We start from the raw sequence: 19,861 nt of genomic DNA, 5'->3' as shown, positions 1-19,861 counted from the left end.
ACAGACCATTTTAATCTGAATTCCCCTTAGTCGTTGTCCTTTCAACACTAAACCTTTCAAAAGCTTTCGACATACTGTGTTACCGTATACTCGTGAAACTATTTCTTGACACACCACCCCAACATGGCTGGCGCGTTAGCTCAGCAATTAATTAAATGGGCGTCAAAATACCATTTGTAATCGAGAACAGTCATGTTCTCAAAAATTCGCTGCTGAGTTCCCCAGTTCGCAAGCTCTGATAACACGAAAACATCAAACGCGGAAAACGGCCACCTGAAACATCTGTACGTTTTTTTTTTACTTCTCATAGACTAAATTTTGCGTCCTGTAAAGAATCAGAAACCCTTTTTTTTTACAACACAGACCACATTAAAATACCCACTGTATTTTTAAACAATGAGTCTCTCCCGTAGAGCAAAAATCCAAAAAAATTTTCGACTTTATTTTTGACCCGACCCGTATTTTGTCATTTACTGCAAAAAGTCCGCTGACAAGGCTAGTCGTAGGAGAGTCCACAAACCCTTAGCAGGTTCAAAGCCTTTCCAAAATCAAGCTCTCCGTGTTTTTAATGGTTTACCCCTCATGAGTTCCACTGCCCACATGCACAGTGAAGCCGAAACACTTAACGTCAAAAACCACTTAACTTCTTAGATTATGATTTTTTTTATTTCCACTTATCGTTCTCGTCATCAACTTTTTTCCGTCACCCCTCATGAGTTTTTCCGTCACCACTCATCAACTTTTTTCCGTCTAAAAGTTTTTTCCACACTCACTCTCTTCCCCCTTACCAAGTACGCCCTTCTATTCTGAACTTCTATCCCCTGACTTCGGTCGGTGGATGCCGCGAAGTTGAATCAACAATAACAACAATTTTCTTTACAGATGCAAGGCTGCATTTCGCAAACACTAACGAGAAACCGACAAAAAAGCAGCTCTATAAAATGAAATAAGAAAAGTTGAATTAAGCCTCGAATTGCGCTACGGGTATGATTCGATCCTGCGACCTGAGATGACGAATCTCATGCACTAATCACTCAGCTACGAATGTTTAGCGATTCACTGACACGAGCCACAAATAAAGCAAAGAACAGATACTATGAAATTTTCAATGCTACAGATCGCGATTATGGCGAACGTCAGCCAAATGAGCACTTTCATTTGAGAGTTCGGCTAGAAACAACAACAACAAAACTTTTAACACAGATGCGAAATTGCACATCGCATACACGAGCAAAAATATGACCGATAACGCTACTGGGAAAAAATGAATAAGGAAAACTTTGAGTCTACAAAATTTCTTAGGTTACGCAAGCCAATTATGACGCATTAAGAGTACCAGTCAATTAGAAAAAAAAAATTTACCAACTAACATGCCTCAATTTATAGAGCGGACGCATTTTAACTAGTATACGATGAAGTTCATTAAAACATCCGACCCTGCCCAGGTTCGAACCCTCTTATTTTGTTACTGGTCTCCTTCCTTACCTCTACGCATATCCATGATACCTGGAAGCTAAAGTGCTATTTGTAACATAATAGTCTGTGTTACTATCCTTAGGATTAGCTGTACTTAAAAGCTGGATCAAAATGAACTGTTTCAAAATAAACACATTTTGTCGCAACAATTGCATCGCAACAATATTTGCGACTTAGCTTGGGAAAAAAAAGAGAGTTCATACTATAACACAAGCTATGCTTGAGTAATAAACATTTTTATTTGCGACTTGGGTTGAAAAGAAAGTTCTCGTCATAGTTTTTGTTTAGAATTTTTTCGCTCTTAATTAAGTAACAAACAGGTGAACAAAAAATATAATTTTTCCATGATTTATCCTAAAAACGGTTTAAATTTTTTCGAGAGCAACCATAAAAAGGAGTTTGTGCTGAAAAAGTCTGCGAAAATGCGCAGGGAAAATAGGCAGCTGGTTTAAGCTTAAGAAGAAAATTGAATGTTTCTGTACTTACTTTTTTTTTTACTTTTTAGGCCACCAAACAAAACTTAAAAAGTAATTTTTACGACCAAAAACTTACATTTTTCCAAATCGATAGCAAAAACTCTGCAAGCGATAGTTCAAACGCTGCAATTATGAAAACGCGATTTTGTAAAATGCAGCGATAGCGATGACAATACTATGATTGAGACATTTAAAATCTCGCAACAATAGGTAAGTAATCAGATGAATATTCTGTATAAATTGTAGAACAGAACCAAACGAAAACCTTATCAGTTTTCTATTTTTTGAAAACTGAACTTAGAAGAAACTTATCACATTTATACAAAAGACACATCCCGTTGACCCTTGACCTGATAATGAAGAAATTCATCTTGCATATATCTGTTTTTCTATGGGATGCTGGGTTATATTTTAGGAGGAGAGGAGGATTGATTGTATCTTAATTGAAATCAACCGTGGAGTTGTAATCTACTATCATTCCCACTAATCGACATATGCTTTGAACTTGTGACCATGAAACCTCTATTTATTTCAACACAATTTTTGGGTGGTAATTCATTCAACAATCCTGTACTCTTTGTGAACGCCCACTCATCCTAGACAATGCAGTAAGTTTCAAGTTTCGATTACAGCTTTCTGATTACCGTTTTCAACTAGGCACAAAGTCATTTGAGATTGATGATTATGTTCAATTGGTAAATAAAAGCTTCTTCTCAACAAAAGCAATTGAATTTTAATTGAACGGCGAATTGGACAGAGTATGAGGAGTAGAGTATCTTGTTACTGTTGAGCATCATGTTACCTGCAGTCCAATAGGCGGTGCGTAATTGCACTTGGCCGTCGGCTTCCTCCTCGCAGTTTTAATTTTCCCAAACACAGAAATATCCATCCTTTTGCCCTTTTCAGCCACGCTGCAATTATCCCCCTGAGAATCGGCCAGGTAGGGTACGAAGTTCTGAGGGTCGTTGGTGTAGAGGACGATATGTAGTTGTGGGAATTTGTTGTGGAGGTAGTGCTTCCACGCGATCGACACTTCCGGAGGAACCAGGTCGATTTTGTTCAGAATCACCACCACGTCTTTGTTCAGATCCTGAAACAAAATAACCACTTCCAATTCATTATTTTCCACCTCATTCTTTGTACAATTTAATGCAACGGGACAGTTAAATCGAACCAACCACAACCTAACCGAAACTAAATTGAGCTCAGAACTCGAGCAACCTTTTCCATGGAAAGAAAACAGTAAATATAGAGCTAGAAACGGCTAGATAACGCGGCATTAACCTTTCTCTTAATTTAAAGCTCACATCTTTTGAATAAAATTCAGTAAAAATTTCTAAATAGACGCGAAGAATATGAATTGAACAATTATCATGATCTGAAAACCAAACTTATTATTATATGTTGAGCTACAACCAAAAAATGTTATAATATTAAGGTTTTATTTTGTTCAAAAACGTCTCCTGTACAGAGGCTAAAATGCATTTCGCAAATACTAGCCAAAGATAAGAAAAAACATGAATGAATTCTACATGAATTGAACCTCAGTCCTCGGAAATTCATGTTTCCCAGTGGACACACGTGGGCCACTGGCGCCAACAATAACCAATAACAAGCAAAAAAGAGACAAAATGGAGCCTAAAATGCACAATTGCATGTAATAATATGTAATGTAATAACCTAAACGTAAGCACGCTAATTATGCATGCAACAAAGCATGCATTTCAAAAACTACGCGAGATTTACTGCAAGGGAAGTTCAATGCAACGGAACAAAAAAAACTGCCTTGTTTTTTAAACAAATTTCAACTCCTCCTTAAAACCTTCGGGTTTCGAGAGCCTCTAAAATTGACACTCTTTTGGTAAAAAGTAACCCAAATTGAGAAAAATGGATAAAAAGGTAATTTGTTCTACTCCGCTAGGAAATCTAAAAAACTAAAACCCACTTTCGAAACTGGCTGTTGATTACCTTTTTCGCGACCTTTACACTTTTGTTTTTCGATAGTGCAGCTAACAAAAGAAATGCACTATATATTTGAAAGCGTCGAAATTCGGATTAATTTTCAAAATTAAAAATTGTGCGCCTACGCAATGAGCATCATTAATAAGTGGATGAAAAGGCATATGTTTTAGTCTAGCAAATTGACTGATCGCCAGAAATGTGTGTCTAAAACTGTATGAACAAAAATCGCCGATTAAATATCTCTTTTCATTTGAGCTACTGGCGTCAATATCTTCGAAGAGGTACAAATATCCCTCAGATTCTTTTATTTCGAGTGATGCGCACTCAAACTAAATGATATGAAATGATATGGGCGTGTGGTAGGCAAGCGAAGTATGTACCCCTACCAGTAAATCAAGACAAGCGAACAGCGCAAATTTAATTCATCATTCACTTACGTAATCAAATGCGTTTAAAACTCTTATTTGGACAATATGACTTATTCCTTTCCTGGAACCAAAATTGAATTTTGAATTGAATTGTAATGGTACAGTTACGGGACACAGAAACTGCAACTTTTAGTTTTCAAGCAATGAAATAAGCTAAATCGTTTCCACGCTTGGGCTGTTTTCCCTTCAACTACAATAAAATGACGGATGAAACTTTGCCATATGATGGATCAAACTGTTTTATAGAATACAACCGAAAAATAACCGTACAAAGTTGTTTCCAAGGCGTTTGGTCATATAATCAGAGGGCGTGAGAGAGCTGTTCTTAGTGCCTAAAATCCCCCGTTAACATAAGAATCGGTTTGAAACGTTGGAATTAAAAACTTTCGTTGGAAAGCTAAGGATCTCAACTGAGCCCTTATATAGGTTTATTTTACCACGCAAAATAAAAAGAACTGAAAACTTTGTTAATGCCTTGAATAATACCTTAGATTTCCAACGGATATTTTATGTTCAACTTACAAACTGCTACTGTTTACGGGGACTTTTGGCAACAAGAACACTTCTAAAGCACCCTCTGATTAAATGGCTGAACAAGCGCCTTGAAATAAACTCTTATATTTTTAACCCGGCTATATTCTATCAAAGTTTCATCCATTATTTACACAGAGGCGAATCGGAGCAATTATAGGAAGAGAGCACCATGATGGTAAAAAATAGCAAACAAAACTTTTAACGAAGTTACAACTGAAGTACGAAATGGAAAAGCGAAAAAAAAACATTATAAAACAGAAGCTAATTTTCGTCTACATAATGTGCTGAGTCTCCATATCATAGTAAATGACTGATTTGCTTAATCTGTTCAGAAAGATGGTTCAGAACATGCATTTTTCAGTAATATGTTAAAAACTCTGCCGAAAGCTGCGGTGACAGCGTGGTAATCAGAGCTAATCGTGAAAGCTCTCTGGAAGAAGGTCCTACGGGCCGCTTAATTGTATCTTGGATCGCAATATGATCGCCGTGTTGGTGGGTAGTATTATGTAGCAGTATCCTTGTCCAACCGCTGAACAACGAAGAACTGTCAAAACTCTGAGTTACATGGACTCAGATAGAGCAGAGACTCGTTTCCAACAAGAAATGTCGGAACCAGCAAGTTATTTCGAGTCACTTAGAGCTGAGAAACCCGGCACATCTCGGAAAAATCAAAAATCATCTAATTCCTAGTCAGAAACGCATTTTGAAGAGCATAATCAATGACGCGAAAGAAGATAGTGAAAAAACAAAATTTTTGGTCTCGGAGTATCTAGATCATTTGAAAAATCATTTGACGAAACACATTTTCCGAATGATCACAATTCTTGCAGAAATCGGGGCAACAGAAGAGCAGAAAGAGATTTTTCAACGCCATTAAAAAAAATGTCTGTTCTGATAGCTGATAAGCCGATTTTTGAAGTTAGAAACAAAGTTATCACATTATCGTCTAGGATTTTATCCGATGAAGAAAATGAGGCTATCTCGAACGGCTTTGACAGTTGGCCCCAAAAACCTATCTCACTAGGTTCCGTTTTGGAGCACATGTCTTTCAAAATCTAGATAGACAAGAAAAATTGAAAGAACTAGAAATCAAGTGTCAAGACCAAAACCCGGCAGAATTTTGACGCTCAAGTTGGCTGTCATATCAGGATTTTGGAGAAAATAAAAATAATTCTGGGAATTCTCGGGAATTTCGCAAAAAATTGAAGTGTATATTGACAAATTTGACAAAGGCAACGGCATTGTCCTTATGAAAAGATAAAATTATGTTCCAAAAAAGCTAACAATCCTGGCTGACAAGACGAAACTCGCGGAAATACAGATCAACCTCAAGAAACGTAACATATTTTTATGTAAAAAAAAAGAGAAATTAAAAATTTTTTTAGATGTAACGAATATGCCACACCACAGGACGCAACCAGCAAGGCTCTATGGACTCGCAAAATTCATAAAAAAATCAAAGAGATCCTTCTGTCCGACCTATTCTGAGTACAATCAATTCGTATAATCACACACTTGCCAAAAAGTTTGACGCCATGTTTAAACCTCTCTTACCGACAAAACTTTGCTTGAAAGGTACTTTTGATTTTCTTCCAAAATTGGATGAAATCAACATGAAAATGAGCCATGAAAACAGATTTATGATCATTTTTTAGATTACATAGCTTTTATCAACTTTCCTGCTGAGCGAACAATCGGACATATTCTCAAAAAACTAACAGAAGGTTTTCCTCTTAGCCCCAAAACAGTAAAAATGCTCCTGGAGATTGCTTGTCTCGATATCCCTTTTTTATTTGACAGTGAAACAAGGAGACAAACAGAAAACAAAAGGAATGGCAATGGGAAACCCTCTTGGTGTTTTAATGGGTGAATTTGCATTTGACATGGTATCGGAGCAAACATCAAGCTTTTAAATCCAACAAGAAGTTTACTAACATTACCCGGATGACAGCTTTCATATCTTTGAAACCGAGAACCAAGTCTTTATTCTTCTGAAAAGCCTGAATAGTAATGTTCCTGAATTGCAGTTCACGCACAAAACATAAACCAAGTGGTGGCTGAGTTTTTTACATGTTAAATTGAGCAGAATGGGTAACAATTTGTCAAAATCAATGAAAAACACCTACATGGGGCTCTACATACCGTTCTTATCATATACACAGAAGCTGGCCCTGGAGAACTTTTCCAGAGAGCTTTAACAATAAGCTCTGACTACCACGCTGTCACCGCAGCTTTCAACAGAAATTCGGACGTAAAATCCTGGCAATCTTTTGAACAGAACAAGCGAATCAGTCATTTGTAGCGGCAAAAAGACAAAAAACATCGATCTTTCTCACAATTCTGATAGACAAATGTGTTTGGGAATTACCACTTATCGGGACTATCAACGATATGACAATCTGGAATTCTTGGCACCTACCAGATCTTTGACAAAAACTTGGGTAATTCCAGTGTTCACCAGCCTGAAAACGTCCCAACTTTTCAAGAACAAGGATCAAAATGACACCAACCTGGCTTCATCAGTTATTTATAAGTTTTCCTGCCAGGAGTGTAAAGCCTCCTATTTGGTGAAATCAGGCGTCGTTTTTGTACCAGGGTCTCTGAACGCATGAATCCCAGAGGCACGTCAGAAGTGTAAAAGTATCCCCATGCCTCTACAGGAATAAACTTGAAAATCCTCATGAAACATCCGAGTACGATAATTGCCGAATCAATTACCTTAAAGTTCGAAACTCGCAGAAGAATATGCTCAACAACGATTGCAGTGGTTACCATTTGTGGCTATTTAAATTTTTAGTCTTGTTCATTTTCGTAATTTTCCCTTTTGTACAAAATTATATTTGGTTGTTTTCTCAGATTCTTATCAATACCTGACGAAGGCGAAATTGACAAAACCGGTTGCATTTTAGTTGATTTTCAATTGATTATTCGTTTCTCTACAACTTTTTGGTGTTTGAAATTTTAAAGTTTCCAAAGAAGTCTTAGTGGGGTCGGCTTTGGGCCTTAAAGAATTGGTGCCAGAGTCTTATTGATCACAAAAGAACTACATTATAACGGAAAAAAAATCAGTAAATAGGCTGACAGAATTTGAACCGACATCCAACAAGATGAAAGTAAAGTATTGCAACTAGACTACATAATTTGGAAACTAAACCGACAACAGAAAATTAATATCAAAAATCTATAATCATACATACAATAATTTGAGTTCTATATATTGCATAGTAATTAAATTTAAGTTTTCATGAAATTGAACAAGCCAGCCTCTTAAGTGATTCAACTGCTCTTGTTAAACTAGTTGTAAACCCCAAAAAAAAAATTTACTCTGATTTAGTAACGCTTGCTAATCGCAAGCGTAATCACAGTTTTAACTGAGGATCTACAATAGTTGAAGAGAAAAAGGCACAAACGTGTAAAAAATTATTCATTTGATTGCTTGGAAACTAATCAATCAATATGTTTTACGAGGTCATGAAAAACTAAACATACTCAACAGACAATTGGAAAGGAGCCAATGAACGCAAAGAGTAAAAAACATCTTTTTTTAAAACAAAAGTTAAACTTTGGAATTTCAAAAAAATAGATGGCTTTGAAACTCTTTAAATATCAAGAACAATTTTTGAATAGCACTTTTTCGAACATAGGAAACAGACAGTTGGAGAATAGTCAAAGAAAGCAAGTAAACAGAAAAAACTAATGACATAATTTTTTGAAAAATCTCAATTTTCGAATTACGAAGAAAAAAGATGAACGTGAAGTCATTGAACTCCTGAAACAATTTATTTTGAGCCTTTTTTGAGAAAACTAACCCAATTTGAGAAAACTGGGTAAATAGGTAGTTTTTTATTTTGCTGGTAAATCTGAAAATTAAAAACTTTTAAAATTTTTTGAAACTTTTAAACTTTTGCTGTTTGATAAAGGAATTTGCCGTCAATTTAACGAAGGAAATAAACTGAAAATAAAAAGAAATCAAAACTCCAACCACGAAAGCATAAATTTGAGCTTGAACAAAACTTACTTTTCCTGAAAAAAAAATCATCACGACCTATATAAGAATCGACAACGTTCATCGACATGATTTGGTAAGCAACTGAAATTTAGAAAGAATAAGCCCGAAAACAAAAAACATAACCAACAGACTGTTGGAAAAGAGTCAATGAACGCAAGTAAAAATAAAAAAAAAAGAAATTACTATTATAAAAATTTATAAAATTTTCGATTTTTAAAGAAAAAAATAGATGCCCTTCAAGCTCTTTAATTGTTGAACACATTTTACAATTGACATATTTTTTATTATTAAATTAACCCAATTTGAGAAGAAACGTAAATTTGAGCCTGATTAAATTTTAATTTTCCTTGACAAAAATCGAAAAAAAATATAATCAGCACCTATATAAAAGTCTGAACTATGCTCATCGACTCTTAGTACAAACAAATGCATATATCTGCCAAAACGCAAAAAAAAATAAAATGAAAGACGACATAAAGAAAATATTTATCAAATTGCACTATTTTCGCACAACTATCGAAGCATAGAAACTAGAAAAATCATACTAAACTCAAAAATTGAAAAGATACAGAAGCAATAAAAATAACTTTTTTAAAACTCAGGGAAAAATTGCATGATAGCAATGATAGTAATATTTGAAGGGTTAAGATTCGATGAAAATACTGATAGAAATATTCGAGGAAGAAGATTTTTATTAAAATTTTTTGAAAATCTTTTTATTGAAAAGTTATCAGTTTCGAAAAAAGTAGATCAAGGAAATTTTTCAAGGAAATTTATCTCCATTAAAATTTTTCTGACTTTCAGCGAAAGCCGGTCAAGTCACAAAAAACTTGCTTATCGGAAGCACAAGAAAGGTTTCTATAAAAGCATGCAATCGTCACAAAATGATTCTTTCACATCGTCTATCGTTTCAAGCATGTCCACTCCAATGTGGCCCAGTTTACTCTTCAACTTGCCAATTAAACTGTCAATTGAGCAGTGGCCTCATTTATGCGAGGGGAGACAGAAACAAAGAGTGACCTATCTTGTCTCTGTCTTTCACTTAAACAAACTCACTCTCACAGTTGAATTTTAATTGGCACGTTTAAAAGCAAGTAACTGGGCCAACTTAAGTGCACATAGTTCACACCCTTCATCCACGAGGAAAAGGACCAACATTCGAGCTGTTCGGCTCTCTACGGAGAACCGCTGCTTAAGAACTACATGCATTTGTTTCGGCAGTTGTTCTGCATTGATTGTGTGTATTGTGTGGATCTATTGTGGTATTGATTGTGCGTATTGTGTGGATCTGACCTTAGTGATGTGGTGGTAGAGGGAGGGCGGGAAGTGCAGCACCGGGTGTCTGACGTCACAGATGAGGAGGAGGATGTCCGACATCTCCAACACCCTCCACAACTGTCGCCACGTCTCCAGGTTCAGTTCAAAGTACGACAGTCTGCAATTAACACAAAACAGAACAACATTTACAACATAGTTAGATTGAGTTTAGAATGAGACCACGGACAGCCAAGTACTTCGCAAGTAGCACCGGATGTTCCTACCAAATTAATCTAAGAAAAACTCAAAAAAAATTGTTGTCTAAATTTCCTGTTATTTTTTCTTCTAGAAACTGCGATTGAATTAGGCCACAAAAGCAAGAAACGGCTGTAACTATTGTTAAAAAGCCTCTTATCTATTCATCTAATTTAGTCTGCGGAGAATCAAAATGATTATAAGTTTTTCTTGACACGACCTTTTGGAATGTTTACAGAATACGAATTACTACCAATGGGTCTTTAACGTGACACTGCACTTGACATCTTACAAGCTTTCATTGAGTAGCCAAAATTTGAGAAACTTTTCAAAGCAAAAAACTGACCCGATTACGTCTCAAATGGCAAAATTCCCAAATGTCATAAAAATGAAAAATTTCCCAAATGGCAGAATTTTCATGCAACATTTGCATTAAAAAAAATCGAAAACAACTTTTTCCTGAACAATGTGAGAAAATTAGTCAAGTTGTCAATTCAAATAGTGATTGACATTTTATCTTGAAAAATTTTTAGAATTTTTTAATGAAAAGCGAAAAGCATAAGGGGCGAAGGACCGAAAAAGCTCGTGAGCGAAAGATCGAAAACAAAATTAGCCGAAAATCAATTTATAGAAAGAAGCAATTGCAATTCAATTAATTGAAACAATTATTTGCTTCTTTCATAACGAAACCCTTGAAAAAAATATTTGTTCCAATTCGGCAGCGGTCAGTGACAATTTGAAAATTTTGCATATTTCTGCCGTTTTTATATTCGGCCAATATCAATATTCAGTCCCTGGAAATATGATTGGCAATATTCAGATTACTGAAATATGATTGGCTGATTTTTGTTTTCGCGCATTCGGTCCTTCGCGTATGAGGGATTGCGCCACGAATAAGCTTGCGGTAATTGATAAGCTTCTTTTGGTCAATTTGTGCGGCAAACTTGTCGCTTAGCATTTGTTTGGAAGCAATTAATTCCAAACTAGCGTGTACCGCACCTCCGGTGCTTCGAATTTAAAATAAAGACTTTAAAGATTTTCTTTGAGTGTCCTCTGACAGCACGCAATTACAGGGTTCGTAATTAAAAAATTTGCGAAGTTTTCAAGTTTTTATAAAAATTTTGAAGAACCATAAAGCTTTGTCAAGTTTTATAAAAGTTCTTCAAAAATTTTACAAGGAACTCAGAAACGTCATATCTGGGAAGCTGAAAGCAATTGAGCAGTCATTTGGACGCAAGATTTGCAACTCCTGAGAGTAACCTCAAATTTTGTGAAATTTTTTTTCATTCGATTTTTTTATTCAAATTTTGAAAAACCATAAAAAATTTTATATCTAAGTTTAAAATGAATTTAAAAAAGTCACATCTGGGAAACTGATTTTTTTTTGAAAACCAGAAAAAAATTACTTTTCGAAAACTACCAAAATTTGAGCAGTCTTTTTGATGGCAATATTCGCATTCTTTGAAAGTACACAACTACAGGGTTGGGAATTTCACTTTCACGAATTATTTTGTAATTTCAGTTTTCTGAAAAATTACAAAAAAATCAAAAAAATTGTCTTCTCTTAAACAAAAATGATTTGGGCATTTTTAATTGGAGTCCAAATTTGCAACCCCTGAGATTACTGTGACAGCCCCTCAACTACAGGTTAGGAATTTCAAACTTTGAAAAAATTAATTTAATTTTCATGAAAATTATTTGAAAAAATCACAAAAAACGTCATATCTGGCAATTTGCAAGATTTTGAGCAGTCCTATTCAGAGGCAAGATTCGCAATCCCCTGAGAGTACCCACAAGATTCCAATAATAGGAATGAGATCTTCAAAGTTTTGGAATTTTTTAACATTTTAAGTTTTTTTGAAAATTTCGGAGAAAATCATAACAAACATCATATCTCGAAAACAAAGAGAATTTGAGCAGCCATATTTGGCGGCGAAATTCGCAACTCCTGAGAGTACCCTGAGAAAGCCTCACCACATAGATGGTTGTTTCAAACTTTGTTAAATTTTTTATATCTAAGTTTTCTAAAAAAAAATATTGAAAAAATCCAAAAATATGTCATCTCGAAAACTACACGGATTTGAGCAGCCATGATCAAAGGCAAGATTCGCAACCCCTGATCTTGCAATATACGATATAGCAATATACGAATTAGAAATTGCTAGAAAACGTTTAAATCACAATGAAAACTTTAAATTTATGCCATTTGGGAAAATTTTCATTTTTAAGCCATTTGGGAGGTTACCACCGACCCATAGTTTCTTCCCATTCCTCGAGAATGATCGGAGCAATAAATTTACGTATATAATTATTTGCAATTATCTGTAATTACTCATTCGCCCAATTTTTATTCCAGAATATCATTGGCGTCATTTATTCTTTGTGAATTAAATGGGATTTTCACGCCACATGAACTGTTTTCAGCTCAATTGATGAATAGAATACAATTTCAAAACGCGTGATGTAAAGAATGCGCTCTGTGGTCATCTTTTTAATCAACCAAATATGTTTAGAAATAAAAAACCTCAGATGCATTTCCCTGCCCACGAAATTGCACACTACTATCATTTTACACATTAGCTTTTCAATGATTTTTTAGCCCAGTTTATGGCATTCAAAATGCTGAGGGCGTCGCAATTGATCAATGGAAAAAAGTGCTGTAGTTACACTGAATGATTACAACTACGCCATAATTGTACAGCACGCGCCAATTACCAAAATATGCGGTAGGTTAAGTCAAATTGCAGTAATTGCTTGTTCCATTTGGTTTTTGATCTTTCAATTACTGCATTTTCACTTAAATGGAACAAACAACTAGAATGCTCGTATACCATTGGTCTCGTATAGTTTTTGTGAAAATATAACTTAGCAAGACTGCTCGTATATCAGGACAAAGCCTTGAATGTTCCGACTGCCCCTTAATTCACATCGAATAGTTTTTGGGAAAAGAAAATATTGAAAACCTATAAATTTTGGACAATATCAAAGTGTGAAATGTTGAGTCGTACGAAATTCATACGACCGATCTGATTAGCTAACCTCAACTCAATTTGGACCAATTTTATTCAGCGGGATAATTTGCCACGCATAAATAATTCGCGTTACGCTTTCAACAATATGAATAAATTCTTCAAAGCTCGCATAATTTGGTCCAGAACATGGCAAATTTGGCAATTTTCAAACCCCCAGATCTTTGCAAAAATAATCGGAGGTAAAGAACTCATGAAGTCATATATCTTCAATGGGGTATGAAAAATTTTTTGTCGAAAACTTTTGTTTCGATCGGCGAAAATTGACTGAATGAAAAAAAACCACACCGAGCATAAATATTCCTTTTTCTTCAAAAGTCGGAACAAAAACCATATTTTCTGGACAAAATCAAACATACAGTGTGAAACCTTGAGTCGTAATACAAACTTGAGTCGACCACTAATTAGCTAGCATCAACCCAATTTGGAGCTGTTTTGCAGTGCAGGATATACCGCCACGCATAATTAATTCGCGCAACGTTTTCAGCTTTATCAATAAAATATTCACAGCGCGCATAAATTATCCCAGAGCAGTATCAAATTGGCAAATTTCAAATTAAAAGAGACACAACAAAAATTACCGACGGTTAAATAAATTTTTTTAAATATTTGAACTATATTTTACATCATAGGGCATAAAAAAATTGGGGCAAACTTTTTTTTACACTTGAGCTTTTTACATCATGGAAGTTTCAGCTTCATAAATAAAATATTCACAAAGCGCATGAATTAAACCAGAGCAAACTCAAATTAGCAATTTTCAAAATAGCAATTTTCAAAACCCCAAAACATTTTAAAAAAGCCGCAGGTAAAATGTATTTTTTTTTACATTTGAACTATTTTACATCATGGGGCATATTTTTTTAACAATTGAACTTTTTACATCATGGGGCATAAAAAGTTGGGACACATTTTTTTTCCATTTGAACTATTTTTACATCATGGGGGATAAAAAATTTATCGGTAAAACTAATATTTCGATCGCTGAAAAACATAACAAAAAAAACCAGCCTCAGCATAAACATTCCGCATTGTTTTGAAAAGTAGAGAAAACATGGCTAACACAAGCGTGTGAAAATTCTGCACGTAACAACGAAACACCAAGTAAACAGATTATCATAAGATGATTCAGTAATTGAAATTTACTCTTTGCATTTCAAATTTTCTACACTAGAGGACAAAATTAATTGCAAAATCACGTTTCCACGATGTCTATTTTCAAAATTTTTCAAGAAAAAAATTTCTTCAGAATTAAAAAAAAAACATTTACACGGACGAGAGCAAAATATCTAAGCTGCCTTCCATGAAAATATCAAAAGTTAACCAAAACTTTTTCTGGGTTTGAAAAAAAAAACAAATTATACCTCCGCAAAGTTTTTCCAAAAGCGTGAAATTGTAAAAAAACAGCCTAGTCGCCGGGAAATGTTAAAAACTATAAATCACTTTTTCACTGAAAACATGTGACATCGCATGATTAAGTTTCTTTAACTCGCTTATTCGAGAAAAAAAACGTGTAGAAAACCATGCAACAGACGGTGAAAATTGGTCCTTTTACACCTGGATAAAGATGGTTAAGCACTTGAAACTAACTAGGGCCCAGCTAAAGCTGGAGTTAAATGTTTGATAATCTCTGAAATTGTTGAACAGATCCGGAATGAAATAGGTAACTCCCGAAACCTTAGTTGTTTCTCTAATAAAATAAAGATAATTTTTTTGAGAATTTGAAAACTTTTGAAAGAAATTTTCCCATTGTTTGTACAAAATTTAAGCCAGAGCCGCTTATGCACGGAAACTTTCCACAAGCTGATGCCCCAATTAAACCGTTGATATCACATTCGGTAGTTTTCGTGAAGAGTCAAAAAGTGTTAAAAAACGATCAAAAAATCAAATAATTGAAGTTTCCGAGGGCCAAAAACTGTAGCGTAAAAGAATTTGGGTGTAGCCGCTTATACGGGAGAGCTTCGCTCAACATTTTTTAAGATTGAAATCAAAATCTCTCATTTGGGATGGTAGTTTTCTATACAAGTATAGGGAATCTTTGTTATCTTGCTTTTCCGATTGAACTCAAAACATCAGATTTTGCCGAATAGTTTTATTGTTTCTATCGGCGAAAATTGAATGAATGAAAAAAAAACCACACCGAGCATAAATATTCCCTTTTCTTCAAAAGTCGGAACAAAAACCATATTTTCTGGACAAAATCAAACATACAGTGTGAAACCTTGAGTCGTAATACAAACTTGAGTCGACCACTAATTGGCTAGCATCAACCCAATTTGGAGCTGTTTTGCAGTGCAGGATATACCGCGACGTATAATTAATTCGCGCAACGTTTTCAGCTTTATCAATAAAATATTCACAGCGCGCATAAATTAACCCAGAGCAGTATCAAATTGGCAAATTTCAAATTAAAAGAGACACAACAAAAATTACCGACGGTTAAATAAATTTTTTTTAATATTTGCTATTTTTTACATCATGGGGCATAAAAAAATTGGGGCAAACTTTTTTTTACACTTGAGCTTTTTACATCATGGAAGTTTCAGCTTCATAAATAAAATATTCACAAAGCGCATGAATTAAACCAGAGCAAACTCAAATTAGCAATTTTCAAAATAGCAATATTCAAAACCCCAAAACATTTTAAAAAAGCCGCAGGTAAAATGTATTTTTCTTTACATTTGAACTATTTTACATCATGGGGCATATTTTTTTAACAATTGAGATTTTTACATCATGGGGCATAAAAAGTTGAGACACATTTTTTTCACATTTGAACTATTTTTACATCATGGGGGATAAAAAATTTATCGGTAAAACTAATATTTCGATCGCTGAAAAACATAACAAAAAAAACCAGCCTCAGCATAAACATTCCGCATTGTTTTGAAAAGTAGAAAAAACATGGCTAACACAAGCGTGTGAAAATTCTGCACGTAACAACGAAACACCAAGTAAACAGATTATCATAAGATGATTCAGTAATTGAAATTTACTCTTTGCATTTCAAATTTTCTACACTAGAGGACAAAATTAATTGCAAAATCACGTTTCCAAGATGTCTATTTTCAAAATTTTTCAAGAAAAAAATTTCTTCAGAATTAAAAAAAAACATTTACACGGACAAAAGCAAAATATCTAAGCTGCCTTCCATGAAAATATCAAAATTTAACCAAAACTTTTTCTGGGTTTGAAAAAAAAAACAAATTATACCTCCGCAAAGTTTTTCCAAAAACGTGAAATTGTAAAAAAACAGCCTAGTCGCCGGGAAATGTTAAAAACTTTAAATCAATTTTTCACTGAAAACATGTGACATCGCATGATTAAGTTTCTTTAACTCGCTTATTCGAGAAAAAAAACGTGTAGAAAACCATGCAACAGACGGTGAAAATTGGTCCTTTTACACCTGGATAAAGATGGTTAAGCACTTGAAACTAACTAGGGCCCAGCTAAAGCTGGAGTTAAATGTTTGATAATCTCTGAAATTGTTGAACAGATGCGGAATGAAATAGGTAACTCCCGAAACCTTAGTTGTTTCACTAATAAAATAAAGATAATTTTTTTGAGAATTTGAAAACTTTTGAAAGAAATTTTCCCATTGTTTGTACAAAATTTAAGCCAGAGCCGCTTATGCACGGAAACTTTCCACAAGCTGATGCCCCAATTAAACCGTTGATATCACATTCGGTAGTTTTCGTGAAGAGTCAAAAAGTGTTAAAAAACGATCAAAAAATCAAATAATTGAAGTTTCCGAGGGCCAAAAACTGTAGCGTAAAAGAATTAGGGTGTAGCCGCTTATACGGGAGAGCTTCGCTCAACATTTTTTAAGATTGAAATCAAAATCTCTCATTTGGGATGGTAGTTTTCTATACAAGTATAGGGAATCTTTGTTATCTTGCTTTTCCGATTGAACTCAAAACATCAGATTTTGCCGAATAGTTTTACAGAAAAATCAAAAGGTTTCAAAAACGTTCAAAAAATCAAATATTTGACTTTTCCGCGGACCATTACTTTAAGTGTATAAAAAATTTAGTGTAACCGCTTATGCAGGAGAGCTTACCACAACCCTTTCTACCCATTGAACACAAAATCCCTAATTTGGAAGGATACTTTTCGAGAAAATGAAAAACTCAAAAAAAATTGATTCTAGTTGGTTTACATACTAATTTTAAAGGGGGAGCGCGCGCCGAAAAAACGCGGTTTCTTTGTCAACATTTCCCAAAAAGCGCTAAAAAGGCCTTTTTTTGCCTGTTTTCTCAAAAAATTGCCTGCTGCGCAGAAAAGTTGGTCAAAATAGGGTTTATTTAGGGCTCGGGGAGAGCTCGGAAATTCAATTCTGTCGACCTAAAAAAAGGTCGACATAATTTTCGATTTTTTTTTGAAAATCAGCCCCTCGAGAAAAATCTAGATCCGCCCCTGCTTAGCCGCATCGGTTAGCAGCGCAAGTGTTACACAAAAAAAATAATAACAAAAAGAAGAAGTCAGGGGCGGATCTAGAATTTTTTCGCGGTGGGGGGGATTTTCAAAAAAATCGACAACTTTGATTAACTTTTTTTTCGACTATCAAATTGATTTTCCGAGCTCTCATAAAAAGTAAAGACCCTATTTGACAAAATTTTCTGAGCCGCAGGGCCCCGCCCCATTAATCCGCCCCTGGAAGAAGTGGTTTCGAAACAAAAGAAGACAAAGTTTCCCTTCCCTTCATTTTTTCCTCTTCAACTCAAGTACCACAAATAAAGGTCAAATGGCGTCATGTGCTACATCACTTGAAGTACTTTTCAGTCACTTGAAGTACTTTTCAGTTTTTAAACATGCTGAGATAAACCGCAATTCTTGTTCAATTTCTTAAATGGAAACTAATTGGAAGAAGCAAACTTCTCTTTGATATTGACGGGATATAAGCAATAAGTTTATGTCCACAAAACTCATACCCTTATCCTCTCCATCTATGATCTTATAAATATTTTGACCAATTAAACTCAATTAATCGTTCTGAAATCTGCAGATGTAATACATAACCTGGTCGAAAAATCCGAAAAAAATGAGCATTTTAATAATAAATATGTAGATATAAAATGAAACATCTACCAAGATGGAGCCAATTGGGACAAGAATGACTTAAGGTCCGGCTGATTTGTTCATTCACACTCATCCACTTACTGGTCAGTGTTAGCACCCACTGAAGATAATGCATGATGAGCACCTCTACTTGCACTGCTGCCACTACTGCTCTCTTCGTCTAGGGTGCCGGATGTGTGACTGTGTTGTTGTTGTCTGGCGTAGAACTGAGTGATGTAGTCTCTGAAGTACTTCTCCTCCTGTCTCTCCAACTGGCGTTTGTCCAGACTGTAGTTCCACACTGGCCTCTTGGGCATGTCCATCACCAGCACCTCCTTCTCATTCAGCCCAAACACCTGTTACCCACAAATAACACATTAAGACCTACTGTTCAAAAATAACCTTGTGATCACCTTTGATGCCATTATCTTCACAGAATGACGGAATGCTCGAAAGTTTTCACACAATCGACCTCTTTTTATTTGTCCATAATTGACTAATTTTAGGGCTTATTACTTAAGAAAAAAAGAATTCTATTTGGCAACCATTGTTTTCGGCCATTGCACCATTTTGGCTGACTGTCTAATATACTATTGAAACCGCGTTCAGACAATTCGGCCACAGACAATTCAGCCAATTTCAAATTCAGACAATTCAGCCAAAATGAGTGAGACAATTCGGCCAAAGACTATTCAGACAGTTTTAAAGTTTTAAAACGTGCGCGCAAAAACTTTTCACATGCGGCAAAACATCAAAGCTTTCATTAGACGACTTATAAGTAATTCCTCTCAAATGCACATAAAACAATTAAAATTAACAGAACCAAAAATGCCTAAGCATAATAAAACTTTATACAACTCATTATGTTTCCAATTTTGGAATAATAGTTAAGCAAAAATCGAACTCTACAAAAAACTGCGCAATACTTAAGAGTTAACCAATTTACACGAAAGCAGACCCGAAATTGGGAATTTACAGGCGGTCAAAAAGGATATCAGTTAAAGGGCTGACCACCCCTACCACGTACTGGCCACACAGTTACGCTGATATTCTTATCATGCCTTAGGCGGGGGAGGGTGCAACCGCCTATCAGGTAATTTGGGTAGTTGGTTGAAACTAATTTGATACTTAAACTTTTTGAAAAGATAAACTAATTGCGATTAAAATATTGACCAACCAGAAACCAGTACCGCGTTTAGCGCCTACTTTTTGCAGTTAAATGGTCCATTGCCACAATTAACATTGATTAATTTTCCTTATCAAGTAGCTTGAACAACTGGTTGATTAGTATCCGAATCATTCTCATTCATTCACATTTAGCAAAAGTTGACGTAAAATGGAATTCGTAATATCTGAACGCGGAAAAAAACATCTCTG

General features: G+C 35.0%; 1 protein-coding gene across 1 annotated transcript in view; it reads right to left on the bottom strand.

Moving 5' to 3' along the window:
• LOC134852098 (guanine nucleotide-binding protein-like 1) overlaps positions 1-19,861 on the bottom strand; it is a 53,723-nt gene that overhangs the window by 16,826 nt on the left and 17,036 nt on the right. The window contains exons 6-8 of the mRNA XM_063868377.1: positions 18,587-18,840; positions 10,179-10,320; positions 2,755-3,042 (exon numbers count right to left, since the gene is read on the bottom strand). Of these exons, the coding sequence (XP_063724447.1) occupies positions 2,755-3,042; positions 10,179-10,320; positions 18,587-18,840 (684 nt within the window). The remainder of the gene's footprint in view (positions 1-2,754; positions 3,043-10,178; positions 10,321-18,586; positions 18,841-19,861) is intronic.

This window comes from Symsagittifera roscoffensis, chromosome 7, assembly GCF_963678635.1.
Source record: "Symsagittifera roscoffensis chromosome 7, txSymRosc1.1, whole genome shotgun sequence".
NCBI lineage: Eukaryota > Metazoa > Xenacoelomorpha > Acoela > Convolutidae > Symsagittifera > Symsagittifera roscoffensis.
The sequence above is the reverse complement of the archived record's forward strand: the minus strand, read 5'-3'. Positions and strand labels throughout refer to the sequence as shown.